This window comes from Sturnus vulgaris, chromosome 3 (genome assembly GCF_052056855.1).
Source record: "Sturnus vulgaris isolate bStuVul1 chromosome 3, bStuVul1.hap1, whole genome shotgun sequence".
In the NCBI taxonomy this organism is placed as follows: Eukaryota; Metazoa; Chordata; class Aves; order Passeriformes; family Sturnidae; genus Sturnus; species Sturnus vulgaris.
In genome coordinates, this window is record NC_142245.1 from 34,367,392 (window position 1) to 34,388,461 (window position 21,070).

At 38.9% G+C, this 21,070-nt stretch overlaps 2 protein-coding genes across 4 annotated transcripts in view; one reads left to right on the forward strand and one right to left on the reverse strand.

Annotated features, from left to right (window-relative positions):
* Window positions 1-2,857: 2,857 nt before the first annotated feature.
* On the reverse strand, window positions 2,858-13,117 carry TFB2M (transcription factor B2, mitochondrial). The gene is made up of 8 exons (XM_014878114.2): window positions 12,752-13,117; window positions 11,830-11,918; window positions 10,993-11,146; window positions 10,438-10,586; window positions 8,766-8,855; window positions 6,470-6,532; window positions 5,095-5,246; window positions 2,858-3,780 (listed from the first exon to the last, which is right to left on the reverse strand). Exons 1-8 carry the CDS (start codon window positions 13,050-13,052, stop codon window positions 3,594-3,596), a joined length of 1,185 nt encoding a protein of 394 aa, XP_014733600.1. The 5' UTR covers window positions 13,053-13,117; the 3' UTR covers window positions 2,858-3,593.
* Window positions 13,118-13,146: 29 nt separating this feature from the next.
* The window catches only part of CNST (consortin, connexin sorting protein), a 49,099-nt gene continuing 41,175 nt past the window's right edge, over window positions 13,147-21,070 (forward strand). Inside the window, exons 1-3 of one of the 3 annotated variants that reach the window (XM_088161340.1) lie at window positions 13,187-13,302; window positions 14,997-15,093; window positions 17,351-17,372. In XM_088161340.1, the coding sequence (XP_088017466.1) occupies window positions 15,091-15,093; window positions 17,351-17,372 (25 nt within the window). In that variant the 5' untranslated portion in view covers window positions 13,187-13,302; window positions 14,997-15,090. Of the gene's footprint in view, window positions 13,303-14,996; window positions 15,094-17,350; window positions 17,373-21,070 lie in introns of all 3 variants that reach the window. The other 2 variants (XM_088161343.1, XM_014878113.2) reach the window with 2 other exon arrangements.

A 21,070-nucleotide genomic window follows, 5' to 3' on the forward strand; every position in this document is an offset into this window, starting at 1 on the left:
TCCATCAGATTGGCTTAAGTTGTGCAGGAAATAAGCCACAGAAGCTTCGAAACAGCTTTTAGCTTAAATTGCATTTCAAGTCATATGAAAACATAATTGCATTAATAGAGATTTTCTGTATAGATAAGCTTTCAAACACAGCATTAAACATTTTAAGGCAGTGTTGGATATTTGGATATCTGTATGCAGGGCCTGAAGAACTCTTTCTGGATATCTACACCTGCAGGTTAGTGGTGAATGTGCCTAGAAGGGCCTGGGCAGATTCAGCAATCTTTGAGCAATGGTGATCAATGGAATGCCCAACTTTGATGCTTTTGGAATCATCAATCTGAATTTTCTCAAAAGCATAATGATACTAGGGCTATATATCCCAGTAAGTAGTTATTTAGCCCAGGAATATATTTAGTTTAATTTAATCCCTCTTATCAGCATGGTGTTATTATATGACCAAGTCATACACTGATAAACAGGTCAGACTTCTCAGCAGCTGTTTGAAGTACATGACACATTCTGGACGGAAGCAGCTATCAAGGAGTGTAATGAGGGCAGTTTTGTAGGAAATATCACTTAATTGTGGCTGATGCTGCTGAATTAGTCATATGTCCTTACTGCCAGGAGACACTGTGGTGGAGCTTTAGCTCTTCTATCTCAGGACAGCATGTTTTACTACATGAATTTAGAGAAACAGCTGCAGTAATGAAATAATTCAAATTCTGCTCCTTACTCATAAATGCGCAATAGCCATTCCAAACAACACGGCACAAAATGGATTTTTTTTTTTCTGGGATCAAAATATGGCTCAAAACACAAAATGTTAAATTTTGGATTGTACAAAATCTGTGTCACTAACAGTATAAAATAGCTATCAATTAATTAGTTAAAAGGTTGTAAGTACAGACAAATCTTTTTTGAACACGTATCTCTTCACTTTCTGTGTTGGTGTGCTAGTGAAAAATTGATTCTAGAATGTTAAATTAAAGATCATTGCAGAAGCATTTTAAGCACAAATTCATAATAAATTTCACATAGATTTTATCTGTTGATTTTTTACTGGGAAATTTACCAAACCATTCTACTTTAGATACTTTGTATCTTCCCTGTCTCAAACACATCCATTTCCTTCAAGCAAGAGAAGCAAGTTGAAGTTCTGAAGTTCTGAGATATTTGTTTATTTGGGGTCGTATCAATAGGATCAACCGCATCAGTGGTTAAAGACTTTCATTATGAGTAATCGACTGTTTCATTTGGTGTATCTTAACTACCCCTAATTTCCCTTGGGCTCCATGTGCTTGCTGCATGTTGGGTTCTATCAGCTGGAAGAGTCCGTGTGCCTATTTTTAGCAGTGACAAGTTAAGCAGCCCACACAAGGAAAGATGCAATAGCTGTTAAACAAGGATATTATGTGAGTGAATAAACATCTCCCACTGATTTGTCCTTTCCAGAAAAGCTACTTGGTATTTCCATTTTCTCAATGTTTACAGAAGAAAGGTATGGCTTTGCTAATTAAAATCATACAAAGCTCAGGTTGGAGTTTTCAATCTGCAGCCCCACAGACTGTGTTCAGCCTGACAAAACAATTAATTCAACATGCTTCTCAGGAAGCCTCAGTTCCTTCCTATCACATTTGCACATCTTAAACTATACCACACAATCTGTTTCTCAAGTTTTATGCTGATATTTCTGTCAACATTATCATTAACCTGCAAAGCTGAGCTCTCATATCCGATGCTGAACAGGTTTAGTAGCCAGTCCAGACACATTCCACCTTAACAACCCCTTATCACAACGTCTACTGTGTTAATTACTGCAAGGTCGAAAATCCTCCTTCTAGATCAAAAGTGAATTGACTGTAGAGTTCAACTTAACTGACCTCCTAAAGTGGCAACATTTCTCATTAACTGGGCCAAGTTTGTTTCTGTCTCTATTTCTGTTTGTTTTGATTTAAATATAGGTACGTAGGAAAAGCTTGGGCAATTGCTAGCACAGTCATAATTTTCTTTCCCAGATAGATGGCACAAATTATGAGGGCCACTAGAAAAGACTTAGCATCTCTAAAAGCTACAATCAATATACCAGCTATGATATACTGGTGCTTTAATATGGAATGCCAAACCATTCTTGGGCAGCTCATAAAAAAATTGTAAGAGTAAGAGCAACACATAAAGTGTTCTACTGGATAGTCCATCACATGTGGTTCATGTTTCAGAGGTATTAAATCAGTCTTGAGGGAGAAAAAGGCAGTTATGCAAAGGAAAGGAACATAAATAGTACAGCGTTGGTTGAAAATCATAACAGAAATGTATGACGAGCCTTTATATACCATTTAAAATTTGAAAGTGAAGTGAAAGTTCAACATTATCCTACAAAAAGCTATAATCCTGCAACAGTAGGAATTACTGAGTGGATAGTATAAATTAATCAAATATATAGACCTAGTTAATTTTCACTCCCTGTGTATTTATTTATATGCAATAGTAATTTTCACTTTTTCCATCTTTTCCATGAATACTGAAGTAATTTTTATAATGGCAGGCACTTCTCTCTCCATTTCAAATTTGTGATCAGGGCTAAACATTGCTTACACTTAGCCCTAATGGTGCATTTCTGTTGAGCATTAAATCTCATTTCAAATTCCCAGTTATGCAACATTTCTTCCACTTACAGACTCCCGGTGTTAGTCGCTACATTGGTTCATTAAGTGCTGCTTTCCAACAGCATGAGAATAAAACTATTTTCTTTTTTTTCTGTTCATATTTGAAATGTTATCAGCACACATTTGAAGAAATTTATTTATGCAGTGGTAGTCTTGCATCTTTGGTACGTATATTACACATTAAAGGAAGATACTGGCAAAGGTTTCAAGTAAGATTATTTTATTTTTTTTAAATCATTTATACAGCACTCAATAGTCTGGTGACTTTCAGACCTAAAATAATCCTTATATACATGTAAGTGTTTGGGTATTGTATTATAAACTTGTACAGGTTTCCCGTTTTTTCAAAAGAAATAACTGTTGCAACTTTTCCTCAGTGATATCACAATCTTTATTTTAAGCAGCTCTCAGTTAATGTTTTATCACCCTGTCATTACCTTGTCTTCTATTAACACACCACTATTAACTTATTAGCATTATGTTGACTTTAGGCTGCAAATTCAGAAAAACAGACAATGTAGTAGATTCAGTGGTTGTGAAGACCTTTGTATTTTGTGAATCTGTCAAAAGGGCATTCACATCATTAAGCACTAAAATTAAAACCAGACAACTAATAATTTGGTCTGTTAATTTTTTTCGAATGTTGTACATATACAGCAACAGTGTAACAAAAAGTTGCATTTAAGTGGTACATCCAAAAGTAGCACGAGCTAACAAGCTCTTGCAAAAGTTGCAAAGATTGTCCATTCCAGATAGGACTGTGAAAGATAACTGTGAATTCATTGCTTTCATCCTATGTAGAAGGGCTCTTGTTACTTGCTGAATTTTTCCTGTTTGGACAGGAAATCATCTAGCTAACAGTATCTTCGATTTTATTTAAATCACTTTTTATCAAAGTAATCTTCCAGAAGCAAAGGTGATCTTCCAAAAGCTTTAGATTTAAAAGTTCGTGATCCTTGTACTTGTCAAAACTTCATCATGGAAGAAAGTTTCAGCAAACATATCGGAGTTTTGCAAAGCCTCGAAAAGACGCTTGTAGTCTTCTGGATACAAGTTATACATTGCAGCATTTTTGGGAATTTCTAGTGCTTTCAGTAATTTGTCACTATTGTCCAAGCTCCATGAACTGAAACAAACAAACAAAATCATAATGGAGCATTTCTTTCTGTGAAAAATTAAAAAGCAAGAAACATTATCTGAAGGTCCACTCTTTCACATCCTCTAGAAGAAGCTAACCTCTTCTTGCAACACAAGTTACTTTCAATCCATACTGCATACAAGAAGAAACCTCTGCTATTAAAACACATAAATAGTAAATAAAGCCCCCAGCACACACAGGCAATACCAAACCACCAAACCTCCTCATTACAGGATAGGTGCTCTCTCTCATCCGCCCTAAATGCATAAGTCAGTAACAGGCATTACAGCCTAGAAAGGGTGTCTCAGTGCTGGAGAATTTAAAGCTAAGGATGACTCAGTATAGCAAGAACTAGTGACTTACACCTCCCAGCTATTTTCTTCTGTACATAAACAGATGTATCCACCCTCCCTTCATCTACATCTTTGCTATGAAAGCTGTACTTTTATAAATGTGCACATACATTAACTATTTCCCAAACAGGAAAAGTGTATAAATACACAGAAGATGCATATTAGAAGCTTTCAACTTCCTGACTGAAGCATCAAGTGGAGATGAGGTATACCACTGAGCTTTAAGAAAGAAATCCATTAAAGCTCTTTGCACTTGTCTTTGCTAAGAGAGTTACTGAAATTTAGTAGCTTATTTTTTTCCCCCTTTCTAGAAATTAACTTTTATAACCTATTATCAGCAAATGAGAAGTACGTTCATTATTTTCATCAGCAAGAAGTCAATGCTTTTCAAACTGTGAACATCTTCCATTTCTGGGAAATAGAAATGTACTGATCATAAGGAATAAGGAATAGTTTGTGTAATTGGTAAAGTCTAAAGCCTAATTTTTTAATTAGATAACAGCCATTTGAGGACATCTCCATTCCACCTTCTATAACCTTCAGCTGTTTTCATTAGTGGTATTTTGATGTCTCTTATAAGCTGTATCTCTTTCAGCTTTTAATTTCTGTAACTGCAAAACTCTTGGTGGCTTTATCATTCTATCAGCAAAATAAGTGAAAACTTCTGGCAGATACAAGACCTAAGCTGCTGGAGGTACAGGAATTACTGCACATATACATTCTAAATAATTGTCAACCTTCCTGACAGGAACAGTCCCCAAAATACTGCATAGTAGGTCGCACAAATGAAATCTTCTATTCTACATGATGATTAATTAAAAATTAATTAATTAATTAGTTTTTTTAAAAGACGGTATTTAATCTGTAAATAAATACTGCTTTGGGAATATATTTTAATATTTTCATATATTTCTCTTAAGTATAAAAACTATAATACTTTCTTACTTACTATAATCTATCAGTAAGTCTAGACTTAGGCTTAGCAAAAGACTGTTTCACCATGAAAATAAAGGTAGATGCATTTGAGGGCTTCAAGCCTCCTGTAAATAGATTTTGCTGAGGAGTCAGTCGTACCAAACACAAATGGTCATTTGGTAGCCGCTGCAAGAAAAACAGAATAAGTCACTGAAAAAAATCACTTTTTAAGACAGTATCTATCTTAAACTAAGTTTCATCTTTGCCACCAGTAACATTTCTTATTAAAAGTCTTAACAAGATGATTTCTTTGGAAGATGAGGCTTCACCTCCCTGTGCCTCAAACAGAAAAGGAAATAGAAAACAAAGAAACATTCTGTCACTTGGAGTTTATTTCTATATTTTAAAACTGGACTTACTTAGTTGAAATCGACAATACAGGCTTGATGTGAGTTTTCAAGACATTACATGGTCTATTGTATTCCTATACTATGCGAGGTATCAGACCTGCCTTTTATATATAAAGACAATTATGTGAGTGTAATACTAAGACACTACTGCAACATGAGGATGTTATTAAACTGGGACAAAGTGGAGTCTTCAACTGAAATAAATGTACTTCTGTATTGGCAGCAATGGATATATTAGATCTGACATTTGTACTTCTAAAGCTGTCCTAGTACATCTTGCACAGCCCACCTGATGGGCCCCTCTACATGGCTTTTCAGCAGCACAACTAAGCATATCAGACACACCCAGTCATTTACCTATTACAGAAATATTGTAAACCACACTTAATACAGCACCACAGCAGTTTTCTGGGGAGTGTGAAACATAATATTTTGAAGTAAACATGCTTTTATATTACCAAAATTAAACAGGAATATTCCTTTATTTTACAAAGGAACATCATTACTTCTCCAAAGGAGAGAAGTAAATAACTTTACACAAGGTATTTTTGCACTTCTCAGATTTAAGTTTGGAGACTCATGCTTTCCCACAATTAACTTGCACATGAAATCTATAATAGACATGTGAATAACTATTTTAATCAAAACCAGCAGCATACTGATTGTGTTATTAACCGTGATAACGCTTATTTTGTTCAAGCAGGTAGATGTGACCATCAGTAACTTTCTCTGAGAAATACTTTACCTATTCATATTCCCTTATGCTGTTTATTCACTATATTTTTTCCATCACAGACAATAAAGATATTCTTTTATTTCAGTTTCTATAATAACAACAATTCTTCACTCCACTTTTGATGATTCTCTATACTGCCTTAAATTTTAATTAGAATAGTTCTTAAAAAATTCATCTATAAATGCTGCTATGAAGTTCTTTAACCTTTAATTAAAAGTAGTTTAACTGTATCTTCATAAGAAAAGTGTCCACAACAATCTTACCCCAGTTTTTGGTATTGCCAGTCCCCCATTTTTCAAACTAGTTGCAAATGAAGACCAAGGTTCCTATGGGAGGAAGCAAATGTATTATGGAATTCAAGTGTTTTGTTAGAATAGAATAGACTATTTTAGTTGGAAGGTACCTACAGTGATCATCTAGTCCAACTGCCTGAGCAATTCAAGGCTGGCCAATCTAAGGCATATTATAAAAAGGGCACTGTCCAAATGTTCTCTTAAATGCTGACAGGCTTGGGGCATCGACCACCTCTCACAGAGTTTGACCCCCTCTCCGTAAAGAAGTGCTTGCTAATGTGCAGTTTGAACCTCCCCTGGCACACCTTTGAACCATTTCCATATATGCTGTCAGTGGATACCAGGGAGAAGAACTCAGGACCTCCCTCTCACCTTCCCCTCCTCAGGAAGCTGTGGAGAGCAGTGAGGTCATCCCTCAGCCTCCTTTGCTCCAAACAAGACAAGCCCAAAGCCCTCAGCTGCTCCTCATGGGACATTCCTTCTGGTCCTTTCACTGGTTTTGTTGCTGTCCTCTGGATGCACTCAAAGACCTTCACATCCTTCTTAAATTGTGGGGCCCAGAATTGCCCAAGTATTCAAGGTGAGGCTGCACCAAAACTGAATTCAGTGGGACAACCACCACCTTTCTTTACTGATGATGCTGTTTGAGGCTCCCCAGGGTGCAGTTTGCCCTCCTGGCTGCCAGGGCACACCCTGCTGACTCAGACTGAGCTGCTGCCAACCAGCAGCCCCAGGTGACCAGTGGCCAGCCAGGTGTAGCCCAAATCAGTACAGCCCTCTGAGCGCTGTCCTTCAGCCAGTTCTTCCCCCAACACACCCTGAACTAGCTCATCCCATAGCTGGACAGCTTTTCCAGAAAGATGCTGTGAGGGGTAGTATCAAAAGCCTCCCTAGAATCCAGAAAAATTGCATCCACCATTTTCCTTTCATCCATAGGGCAGGTGATCTTATCATAGGAGGGTGTCTAATGGGTTAAACCAGACTTTGCTTTGTGAACCCCTGCTAACTGTGCCTGATGAGTGCCTGATTATTCTTCAAATGCCTTTCCATAGTACCCAGTAGGATCTGGTACTCTGTAATGGTTGCAGGTACTGAGGTTAGACTAACAAGTCTGGAGTTCACTGGGTCTCCCCTCACTTTCTTCTTTGTAGGAGGATGGGGAATAACTTTGGGCAGCTTCAGTCAGCAGGGACCTCCTCAGCCTCCCAAGACCTTTGGTACCTGACTGAGAGAAGTCCTGCCATACCTTCAGTAGCTCCTCAGGACTCTGGGATGAATTCCATCAGGCCCCAAGGACCTGAGAACATTCAGCTGATACAGCTGGTCCCTTACAGCTTCAGCCTCCATAAATGGAAAGTCACTGTTCCCACACTCATGGTTCTTTTGCTCAGGCGGCCAGGCAGCCTAAGGCTTATCAGTATTATTAAAGACTGAGGCAAAAGAGATCAAATGCGTCCACTTCCACTTTTTCCCTGTTAGTCAGGTGACCACCTTCAAAAAGTACTATTCTTCAACTTCTTAATATTTACCTTAATGTATACCTTGTAGTATAAGGTATTTAGAAGACAATACAGTGAAACCTAATTTCAGATTAGCAAAACATTTAAACTATGAAGGTAAGTTCCTAGAAAAGCAGAGCACAAAGATGAATCTGAAAAGCATAAACTAACTAAAAGTTGATGGCCTGGTGCTCATGGGGAACTGGGTGGACAACATAAAAAAAACTTTTAAAACTAAACCATAGCACATTTCACAAAGTAAGAAGATACTGACTAGTAGGAGAAGCAGGTCTGCTTGGAACATTAAAGCACCAAGACTCAAAAAAATTTGTACTGAACACACCTTAGGAAGTCAAAAGCATACATGATGGCAAAATTCAGAGGATATAACAAAGCACAGTCTATGACAGATTGGAAAAGCAGACTTCTAGTTTCACACAACCATTGGTAAAATGGAAAATGTTTATCTGGTGTGTAAACATCTTTTTTTTAATCTACCAGAATCTGAGAATAAACGTTTTTTAGTACAATGGCTTGCAGTGAACACACTGACATCACAGTGAATAACAATGTTGCTTAATTGGAAGAGTTTTACACAAAACATAAAGCTTTATGTTTCAGCTTTTTACAGAAGTTTTCAACAGTTGGAGAACTGATTTAAACATCAAATTAGCTTCCAATTAGTTTACAGTGGTAAACCACTATAAACCCTTTTCTAAATTCATGTCCACAGCATTAGGCCGTATCAGCTGGTACAAAACTCTTACCTTATGCAGTAATTCAATATCATACCCTAGTTGTGCAAGTACAGTAAGTGCTTGATAAATCTTCGACCTCCCAGGCTTTGCTGTTAATACCTAAAACAATGGCAAAGAGCATTTTTGTTGTGAAAACCAAGTCTGTGTCTTTATCTAAGCAAAATCCACATGTATATATAAAACAGTATGAAATTCAGTTAAGTCTAAAATTCCAACGTAAAGTTACACTAGGCCTCAACACGTGCTTTGTGCTATTTTAGTATATCTTGTCAGAAAACAGGGCTAGAAGACATTATAATATTTGAAGTATTTCTTCACAGCAGTTATTTGGATAACCAAACTATGTATGAATCTCCAGTATATGCTTTCTGGTCCCTTTTAAGGCAGAAAAGTTTCACTCAGAAAATAAATAAGGATCAGATTTCATACAAAAACCATAACTTTGGCAGAGTTATCAGCTTGTACTGATAAGATAATATTCTCAAGAAGACACTCAAAGCAAAGTACATCAAGTGACCACACTGAACATTAAGCAACTTGCACAGTCATCATCGCGATCAGCATTACAAATCAAACAACTCTTAGGGCAAGAAAAAAAGAAAAGTTTGTATTTATTCTCAAAAAGGGCAAGGAAAGAAGCAAATTGTAGCAGAGAGATTTAACTTCGTATAATAGATTTACACAGCCTCGTCAAATGACAAAAAGCCAAAAAAACCAACAGAAAGGAATCAACAAATGCCTAGTTAAAGAAGGTTCCAATAGCTTTTACTACACAACTCTTATGTAACAGAGTTCACTTTATAACGAGAAAAGTTAATTAAAAAAAAAAACAAAATATGAAACCGGAACTGCCTTAAATGAATAGGCTGCCCTGTATTTAGTAAAAAATCTGACCATTTAAACATACCATACAAGTGGGTATTTAAGTAGTGTCCAACCTGTCATTTCACAGAAGAATATTCTTAAAACGTTTAATTTTTTTCACTTGGATATTAGACACAACACTGGTTGTCTAAGCAGACCTAGAAGTCCTTGTCTACTTCAAGTAATTACAGGTTTATGATTCTGTATAAACCTCCCAGGTTCATGGAGAGAGAGAAACAAAAGGCATCCTTGAAGTGTAAGTACAGTTCTAGAGCTTTGGGACAGCATAAATTAGGAATATGTAATCCAGAAAAGGCTCTGCACATTAGCATACAGATCATTAATAAAAACGAGTGTAAATCATATTTTGCCTTTGTCTTTTCAGTACTGCACACAAAACAACTCAAGAGGACAAGTGCATCTCACTGTATTGGTATTTATGACTTGGAATCCTCTTCACTTGTGTTTTGAATTCAGTCTTCATTAACTAACCTGCAACTAGTAAACAAACTTGTTGCAAAAAGTATGGCACAGAATTTAATCACCTCACAATTTATAATGGAAAGCAGCTAGTCTGCTGCTGCATAAACTTCTCAAGGACCAGTCTTCACATTCGTAAGATCTGTGGTTATATGACAACAGAATGTTTCTTAATAGTACTATCACTGCATAAAGCAAACAAGTAGGAAACTGAAAACACTTAAAAATTCTGGTAGAAAAAGAATTCACTAGCAAAAACATTAAATATACAATATAAATGGGTTTCTGTTCTGTGAAGCACTAACCCTTCATTACCTGTAAAATGCCTTGCACATACCGTATACTCTTTTTCACTTATAAAGAGGTTGAGTTCCACTCTTCCATATCTGTATATGGAACTGCATTCATACATGGCAAAAATAAGTCTCCAAAGTCTGTTTCTTTCCAGGTGTTGTGGTACAATTCCAACAATTTTCAAAGGAATATCTGTTTAACACAATAGCAGAAGTGTCTTTAAAATTTTGCAGCATGTCTTAGACCATCTCATTAATTCTAATGTCTAAACCATAAACAATTAAGAAAATAAAGTCTGTGAGTTCATGTTGTTCAAGAACGAATACAATTCAAGCCTTAGCCAAAGCTAAGCCCAGTTTGCATTAGACTAAAACTTTGACAAGAAAATACCTAATTATCTGATATTGCCATGAGGGGGTGGAGAGTTCTAAAGCTATCATTAGTCTTAAGTAAAGCTGAAATGTAGAAAGCATTATGCATTAATCCAGCACATGTGTTAAATAGAACATATACATCAAGCAAATCCCAAAGGTTTTGCCAAACTGCCTATGCATCCTTCAAAAACATGTTTGTAACATGTGGGATTGTAAATATATACCTGCCCTCCAAGGAACTGCTGTTACACCCATGGTTTCAAAAAGTTTGTCAGAAGACACAGCAGGTGGTTTCAAAGCTCCCTTTGTCAAAGGATCCAGTCTGAAGAAGTCACCATGAATCACCTTTAACTGCCCATCCAGGCTATTCTCTAGGGACTGAATAAAAATAACTTTAGTTGAAGAAATCTGGATACGTAACTAGTTTTGCAAAACATGCAACCCAAACAAAAAATGCATTCAAGTACTACCTAAAATTGTTGTCTGGTCAACAAGAGTCAGGTCAACATTAAGTCAGGTGAAAGTCATTGGTTTCAAATCAGCACTGTAATGCAAAGCTTCTAGAGCAACTTTCTGCAGCTCTGTGTCTGACCTGCTGTGAATCCATGCAAAGCCCAGGTAAGCAGGAGAGGACAACATACGTGTCAATTATAGGAAAACAGATTAAAAAAATCTGTGAAATAATCAAAATAACTAAGAGTATTTTTGCAGATTTCTTACAGCTTCATACAGAACTCTTGCTTAAACATAAACATCTACAATGACTCTGATTAGTTTCAAATTTATCCATAGAAATTTACATATACAATTTATGCATAGAAAGACTACGTATGAACTTTAATTCCTACATACACAAAATGCCAAATTAATTTAAAAATAATCTGCATTTGTGATGTACAATACCAAAGCTACATACTGTTATTAGGCATTATGTCAGATGTTGCAAGTAACAATCACTGCCTAATTCCTTTTGGCTCCAACAATTATACAACAATTGAAGCTAATGTCTCATTTTCCCTTTAATTATGTTTTAGAAACGTGCAACAGAATCAAAAGCATACCTTTAGGTCTGTAAGAAAATCTGAGTTACTTTCCAGAGCCACCACTCTAAAACCTTCATCAAGCAGAGATCGAGTCAAAATTCCAGGACCTTAGGTAGGAAAATAAAGAAAAACTTTTAAAAAAATTATTTTTAGAGGTGCGTTTTTATTTCTAAGTGATTGCCTTTAGTAGTTTTCCCAACACAACACTTGGGACATATCACCTTCAACAGGAGATAGCTTATGTTTGTTAAACACGCTCCAAAACAAGAGTTAGAGAAATGATTTATAGGCAGCATGCCCGAGATTGCTCACTGTATTACATTAATCACAGCGTTATAATTACATACTGAGCAGCACTGGAGACAACGTTTCTATTATTTTTTCTTCTGCCAACTGTAATATACTGTGAAACCTTACCCATATTATCCTTAGAACACATTCTGCAGAAATGTTAAAAAAAAAACAAAAAACAAAACAAAAAAAAAAAAACGACCATTAGGTAACTGTAGTGATTTTGCCATGGCTCATAATCCCGGGTGTGCTTTTACTGATAAAGCTCGCCTACAAAACCACAGCATTCCCTGACAGAAAATTTCACCTCTGGTCACTCTACAGCAAAGTTTTAACAGGAGTGACTCCAGGCTGCTCTGCATAAATGGACCCCCCCAGGCACACCCAGATGTCCCGGGAAGGTGCCGGGCCAGGGGTCCGGGACAGCCCCCAGCCGGGATTCCGGCCGGGGCAGCGCCGGAACGCAATGCAGCTGCCATCCCCGCAATGCAGCTGCCATCCCCGCCCGAAATCCCGGGAGAGGCAGTGCCCCGGGCCCAGCCCCAGCCCTTGGCGGGCCCGGGGTGCCAGCATGGCCGGTGCGAGGGCGGCAGCTCGCACTGACCCCCCCAAGGTCACTGGGGCGCGCCGGAGCCTCGGGGCAGCTCACCAGGAGCGAACTCGAGCAGGAGGGGCTGCGGGCCGGGGCCGGCGCCGGCTCCGCGCCGCAGGCAGCGCCGCACGGTGCGAGCCAGCTGCGGGCAGGCGATGAAGCGGCGGACCACGAGGCTGCTCCGCTGCTCCTTACGCACCGGCCGCTTCTCCTTCGCGGGCTCCGCTACCCGCAGGGCCGGGTACTGCCGCCCCGCCGTCACCCAGCACGGCGGCAGCCCGCAGAGCAGCGGCCGCAGCCCCGCTGCCAGGAGGCGGCCGCAGCCCGCGGCGCCCAGCGGGGCCCGGCCCGCCAGCATCGCCGCGCCGCCCGCGCCGCGCTCCCAGCTCCGGGCGCCTGATCGCCGCGGCAACCGGGGCGTCACTTCCTGCTTTGCCCGGCCCCTCCAGCGCGCTTCCGCTCCGCCGTCGGAGGGCTCTCCTCCCGCCGCCCGCCCTCTCTATGGTGCCCGCCCCGCACCGCCGGCAGCCTGCGGCAGCACCAGCCCCCGCGCCTCCACGCCATGCCGGCTGGCGGGTCCCGGCCGCCCGAGCCGCCGCGGAGCTGAGGTGAGCTGAGCTGACAGCGACTTATCCGCAGGGAGAGGAGGAGGAGGAGGAGAGGGAGATGAGATGCTTCCCCCGGTGCCGCGCACCGCCGCCGCCTTCTGCTTGTGTCGGCCGCCACCGGGCGCTCCAGGGGCGGGTTAGGGCCGCCGGGCGGGCGGCGGGCAGGAGCCGGTGCCGGGCAGGAGCCGGTGCCGGGCAGGAGCCGGTGCCGGGCGGACCGGGCGCGCTGCTCGCCTGGGCCGGGTGGGCAGTGCCGGTGCCGCGGCTCCTGCCCCCGGCCGTGCCCCCGGAGCGGAGCGGAGCGCAGGCAGGGCTGAGCCAGAGGCGGCTCGGGAGGGGTTCTCGGGCGGCGGGCAGCGCTCTGCCGGGCGCCCGTGGAGCGATGTGCGCTCCGTGTGTCGGTGAAGTCCCAGGAGCTACGTATTTAGTTTGAGGTTTGCCTGGGTGTTTCGCGGGAGTCTTTAATCTCCGCGTCTGCAGCTAAATAGTCACTTCGGGACTCGGCTGTTCGGATCGCCCTGCCGCCCTGCCAGCAGGTGCAGGATTCTGCTCCGGCGGATCTCCGGCATCGCTCCTTGCCGGCTTCCCTCTGCTCCATACGTTGTTGCGATTATGGTTTAGGCGAAACCTTTAATTTTCGATAGCAGTGACCTTCGGCAACGTCCCCAATGCCTGAACGAGAAATAACTTTAGGACCATCTTCAGAGCGTTTTCAAGTTCTGCCAAACGGGAGTTGATCTTTCAGGGATGCTGTGAAAACCTGTCAGTGGCAGGCGAGTGGCCGCAGTGTATGGGGGAAGGGAGAGGGATTCCTCCCAAACGTGTTTCCCTGCTCTCGTTTGTGCAGAAGACAAGAGAGATCTGGCAATCACAGGGTACAACTGGTCTTCAAATTAATGGTTCAGAAGCAGACTTTCTGTACGCTTTTCTGCAAATTGCTCAATTTCTTGTGTCTTGTTTCTCTGCTTGAGAAATTAACACTTCCCTACTTAAGTAAACAAAGTCGTTTTGTTTGGTATATCGCTCAAAAACAGAAATTGGCATAGAAAATTGTGGCTTTGTTGTTCTCTTTTTGGGGGACCTACGTGTGGCATGAAGAGCAGCTGGGCTGAATTTAGAAAAATGCCTTACCAAATGCAGCAGTCCTTCATATCTGCAATTTATTTTTAAATACTCAGCTTTTTTTACACTAAGTGCTGTAATAGTTCTCCCTGTGCCTTAAGGGAAATGGACAGATTGTTCAGCTGGATGATGGGATAGACCTCAATCCATTTTTAAACTGGACTTTATGTTTTAATAGCTTTTTCCCTCTCTTACTAATTAGTCTGATAATTCAGTAATTTGTAGGACTTTTAGAACATCAAGCAGAACTTGGTTTTCTTAGAACAAGTGGTTAGTAACGTCCTAATTCAGCATTCCTTACCACAGTTTAATGGCCACAGAAAGGTTAGGTATAGTTTTAAGCTTAATTAATGAGTTTTGGAAATTTTTGTTGTTCGTTGGAGGACTCAGGGTCATCTTTGAATGGGCTTTTCAGAGCAATTGAGATTATTCAAATGCTCTGACAAGTCTTCATCCACTAGAAATTATACACTTTTCTTCATGATTTTATTTATTTTAGCTTAGTGCTTGCCTGGATTGAACCACAGGTCTCTATGGGCTAAACTCATGGTTTGGCTTTTTCCCCCTACTAGAACTGCCAGATATATGGTGAATCTTTCATGCATAAAGGACTACCTCTTTATGGCCTGGTCATTATCTTTGACAAACTGTTGAAACCATAGGAAAATGGTAAGTTTTTTACGTTCTTTTTATTTAGAAATATCAATTTAGAAAATTGTTTAATACATTAAAAGTGTATCACAGGGACATTTGGACAGTTATTTTTACATTAATGGTTGATTGTGGTACATGTTTTCTAGTTTAATCCTGCTATCACCACATGCAAATATTTGAATTTACAATCTTACCTCATACAGCCTTATGTCTTTGTAATTTATGTGCCTTGTTGAGTGCTCTGAAATTGTTTCCTCCTAATCACTGTTTCCTGAAATAAATCAGAGGGAATCAAAAGGGTTACCTGTTTGATTGGATTCCAGTCTATGCTTGAACCAAAAGAGTTCATTAGTTGTATGGGTCAAAAAGATAGTAAAGAGATTTGATTTTTTTTTTTCAATGGTTCTAAATACCTTTTGCATTTACCTTTATTTGGCTTAATTTAAAGCTTATTTTTCAAGTTAATATTGAAGCATTAGTCTTTTGGTATTATTTTGCTACGTATTAATCACTTAGCCATAGTAAATATTGGCAATCATTTCTAAGTAAGGGTGAAAATTGCAGAAGTACCTGGATCTTGATCTCGATTTTCCAAACTCTTATGCCCATACTTCATTTTTCATACAAATTTGCAGAATTTCTATCTTCCACAAAAAAGAACCCGATGAGTATGTGAATGGAAATTTGCATGATGGTATTTTTTCCTTTTCCTCCTAGTGGATACTTATTGTTAGAGTCTCCTCTCAAGACTCAGAATACAGATTAAGTTTGAAAGGTTTACATGTTACCAAATATCACCTCTAATGTGAATTTTAGAAAAAGCTTTCAACAGAAATGAAGGAAGGTCTTACAATAGAGCTAAAAGAATCACTTAAGCCTATTTGCTTCAGTAATGTGAAAGTAAAATAACTTGCTACATGCTTGAGTTGGCAGAAATGTCTCTGCTGAGATGCAGGATCTACAGAATTATTGTTTTCATATATTTTATTAAGCATACTTGAATAATTTTTGTAATGGTTTGGTTGGTGACAAAGGAAAATAGTAGAAGGAGTGGTAAGAAATTTCTTCAAAAGTGCTCTAAGCACTGCACACTCAGGAAAAGAGTCTCTAGGCAGAATTATTTTGATAAATCTATCAGAGTAGACTGATTCTTTTGCCATATTTTCTAGCCATCGCTGTCCCCCACTCCAAGCACATATATGCACAAAGGAATTCTCCCAAGAACTGAAGTAACATTTAGTCTTATGCCAGGATCTGGTTTGAGATCTAGTGAGTTTGCAGTCTGTGGGTTGTGTTGGACATCTTCCTTTGAAGTGAAAGTCTGCCTTTATAAGGAGCTCAGCAATTTTTTATTTAGAGCTGTTATGGTCTATAAACCTTCACTTACTGCTTTCCTTGACAATTAAAAATGGCTTGACATTTGGATGGGGGACAGTGGCTAGGGAGTGGGGGGAGTTTTGCTGTTTGGCCAAGCTATTAGTAGCAAGGGAAATTAGAATCCAAGGCTCCTTGGACGCTCGCCTGCTCCATGTGACAATGTAGATTCCAGCCTAGCACTGAAACCTGATTAATAGGGAATTACTGTCCATTAAAAGTCTGTTAGGTAAATTGTGCAGATCACTGCAGAGTGGCTGCCTAGGTACCAATTAAGTGAAACTATCAAGTCAGTTCTCCTTTGAGATAGTTTCTGAGCACTACATGTGTGGTCATGTATGCTAGAATAAGCTTATTTGAATAAAAAAGTTGAACTACTCCTTTGCTGTTTTTCTTATGTAATACCATGCTGTTTAATAGGAAAGCTTTTTCATACCAGGTGGAGATTGACTTTGCAGCCTTACAAACACTGCAGCAAACTTCACAGCTGACAAAAGAACCATTCAGAACAAAAATAAACATTTTTAACATGATCTGATGCCTTGAATTCTGTCCCTGTTGATGCTAACAACAATGGCCATGTTTTATTTCTCTTCTGATGAACACTAAGCAATATTTTTGATGTTTTCAGTGGGGAGGTGAAGGGCTTTGTAGTGTGAAGTAGTTGCTTAAGCTGCGTATTATGAGGCATTTTGGCAGGGTTACAAACTTTCTCACTGTGCTTTATCTCCGTGTTCAGAGAATCTCAGTCCCTAGGGCTATCAATCTGGCATCTTTCATCAGCACTAAATTTACTGCAAATATTTTTCGTGTGCATGCAAAAAAAAAGTGCTATTAAACCTTTGTGGGCAGGAGTGAAAACATTCAAATAGATGATTTTTCTGTTTATTTCTCTCAGAATTTCTCTTCACTGAATACTGGTAAGCATGTTTTGCTGACTTAAATTCACTCAGCATGTGTTTGTGTGTCTGTCTCATCATAAGTCCTTATCCAAAAGGCTTTTGAAATGTTTTCTTGCTCAAGAGCTTGTCGCTCTAAAGATTTTTTTAACTTGTTTTTTTCTTATTACTCTACCTACAATATAACTGTGATGTCTTCGAAACTGTCTGGCTAACTGATAAGGAAAGTGTAGAGGTGAAATGCTGTTAGTGCCAGAGATTCCTGTAGACAAATTTTGCCGTGTTGTGTGCTTGCTTTTTAGGAACAGAGTTGCTTAAGAGTGTGAAGCTTTTTCCACTGTTGTTCCAATATGCTGCTCCGCCTGTCCCAAGTGAATTGCTTCATGTGTGGCATTAGAATGTGAGCTTTAGCACTGCTTTTCTCTGTCCATGCCAATGTCTTTTTTTGGAACATTAATATTACACTGTAGGGCAAGCTCAGATTAATTCAGAATAACTTGTAAAAAAGAAAGAACCTAAAACTAGTCGTGGTTTTCTTGGTAAAATGAGCGTGTTAGGAAGATTTTTAGGTTCATCTGTGGAATATGTTACTGAAATAACATGGAAATTCATAATGTACATTTTGGAGGTTCTTTCTTAATGGTTAAAACTTGGAATTTTGTGTGCTTTTAGCCTCTAAGTGGGGGCAATATGATCTTAGCACTTCAGACCAACATTTCATCTGGACCTGCATCACAGTTAAGGTCTTGTTCATTCTGTTTTTACAGTTTTGCATGTGACCCAGTTTGGCAAGATAAACAAATTGTGGTGCATCTTGTCCTGAAATTACAAGTTTGTCAGTTGTTCAGTAATATTTTGGCATTTTCACTGACTCATGTCTTTATTTTATAAAGTGCTGTATACCATGCAGAACTTAACGTATTTAATCCTAGGAAGATTTGATCTTAACGAGGGTTGGCATATAAAATTACTCTTTATCCAATGTTGTTTTGGGAGCTGCTCAATTTCTTACCTGGATTTCTCTTTTTCTCCTGGAAGACTGTTGAAGTCTACTATGTTAATACTGAAATATAACATCATTAATGCAAGAAGAAATAATAGTCATTCAGTTTCTTTATGGGCTGTTAAACTTCTTCTGTCATGGAATCATTGAAACAATCTCACTTTGGGTTTTAAGTGAAAGTAGGTTTTGCCACCTTACAGTACTGAGTTTTTGTTCATGTTTGTGGTAGTTGGGATTTTGTAATGGAAATATCTTTTTAAAATGGAAACTACTTAAAGTGATCTTGATACTAGTTTTTTGAAAAGCTGATATGAAACAAATTACGTATCTGTTTGCAAGCTCAGTTATTGCAAGCATTCAAATTCCATAAGGAGAAATTGGTAACTGTGTGTTTCAGAAAACCTCTCTAAGATCTATTTGTCAAAAGTAAGTGCAAATTGTTAGACACAGCTCATATAACCAATATCTGTTTACGCAATTTGAGCTGGAATGAATTTACCATAATAACTTCCTGTTGGAAGGGGGAGATTTGCAACAGCACTCAAGGCTAAATTCACCACTGGGTTTAAGTGGTTGCAGCGTCATTAACTTCAGTCAAGTTACACCAGTGATTAATTTTTTGGGGGTTGTGATTTGCTTAACATAGGCTTCTTACAGTTCATACATGATTAACTTCTTGCTCATGCATTTAAGGGCCAAAAAAAAAGAAGAAAAAAAACAGATTAAATGTATTGTACCTCCTTATAGTCCTTGTATGGTTCCCTTTACCAAAATATTTATTTCATAATCTCGTATTGTATTAATATTTGCTATGTCCCTGTGAAACGTATCAGTACTTTGTGGTTAAGAAATGCAATACAGATCATGTAACAGTGTGACAGACTTCATGGAGGATGTTCAGAGCAAAGAAGGGATTTCATCTCATTAATTTGTATCTGACACTGGATAGTGTAGGCACACACTAGTGTAGATCATCCTTCCTTTCGGAAACATAAAGCAAATAGATGCAAGATTTTAGTAGAGATACTGGATATCCTGATTTTTCTAATGATGGCAATTATTGTAACTCTAACAGTTAGCTCTGTTCTTAATTAACCTTCTGGTTGAACCTGCAGGCTTGATAATAGAGGGACCACAAGTATCTAATACTTACAGACAAGAATTGTTTCACGACTTTTATGGACAGCTTTCCAGTCTACTTGTGTTTTTTTCTGGCGTTGATATGATTTAGGACCTTACTGAATATTTTTATAATACTAATTTTCTATGTGTTGATGAGGGCTATAAAACTTGCTTGTCCCTTAACAATATTAAAAAATTATGGAATTCAGTCTCACTATGAAATTTAATTCTCAGAAAGTCTTGAGCACTCTTCTTTCTTCAGTTGAGCAACTTTTAGATAATTGCCTCATTCTTCTTGCATCTCCATTTCAAGGGATCTGTTCTGTCATTTCTGGTTTTTCATCTATGTTGAAAATTGCTACCTGAGATCATGAAAGATTTTATATTGTATGTTTTTTGGCAACCTGTTATGAGATGGTAGGATCCAACAGCTTTCTCAGGTCCTTGGAAAGTAAAGATTTGGATAAGAGTGAGTTGAGCTGATTAATTTGATTTGCAGGACTTTTTTTTTTTCCCTGTAAGGAAAAAGTAACAATCCTAGAAAAGATGCATAAATTTGTCTAGTAGGAAGCTTTTAATTTTTGTCACGCTTTGTAATCAAACTTGTGCACATGTTCTGAAGTGTAAGAAAAATCTGAGAGTTCTTCAATTAGAAGGAAATTTAAAAATCAAAAAAGGTAAATTACTACATTTCAGAAGACTTCAAAGGAGGTTCATGAATCCCAAGGCAAGGCAAGTTACTCATAGGTTTTTCCTGACCAACATTAGTCTAGACTGGTTATGAAAGAGCTGCAATGATGAGAGTTGTCCATTCTACTAAAGCAGTCTGGTCTACTGCCTTTTCTACTATATCTCTACCCAAGATATGTTCTGGTATTTTGTTACAGACAAGAAAAAAAAATTGAACACATCAAATGGTGAGGGTGCTTTTTGTTCTTGTAACATTCAGTCAGATTTGTTCTAGTGAAGCTTGAAACCCAAAACTTTTCAGACAGTTGGGGGACTCATCATTGTGTATTTTGAGTGCTGATGCTGACAAAGAGGTTGTGTTAAATTTTTGACAGAACTGTCATATGTTCTACTAAAAGCAACTACTATTTGTTCCCAGACAAACCTCCTGTATTTGGCTACATGACTGAAACATATTTTTAAAGTAATGTTAAATGTGGAATAGTAGATTATGCCTGGCAGTGTGTTTATCATTGTTTATTAAAACTGTGAATAAGCAGTATGACTAGGAAGCTTAGAAGTTGAAAATAGCATGTTGAACTTCCTCTTTAAACCTCACTATTTCTGCTGTTTATAGATGTGAAGATCATTGTGCCTTTAAATGCCACTGCCACATGAGAAATGTCGCTTCAATGTCAGAAAGTACAAAACCACCAAAGTGTTCATGTTCAGACATTTTTGTAAATTCAATAAAATTGGATAAACCACTCCTGTACCTGAATACTTCTTGAAGGACAGCGGACTTAACACATTTGAAAAAACAGACTTCTTAATTTGTGTGTCTGACACAGAAGCAGAAATCCTGTAGAAATATATTTTTACCCCTAGTACATTTTTTTTCAGAGCCAAACAGGGTAAACTGAAC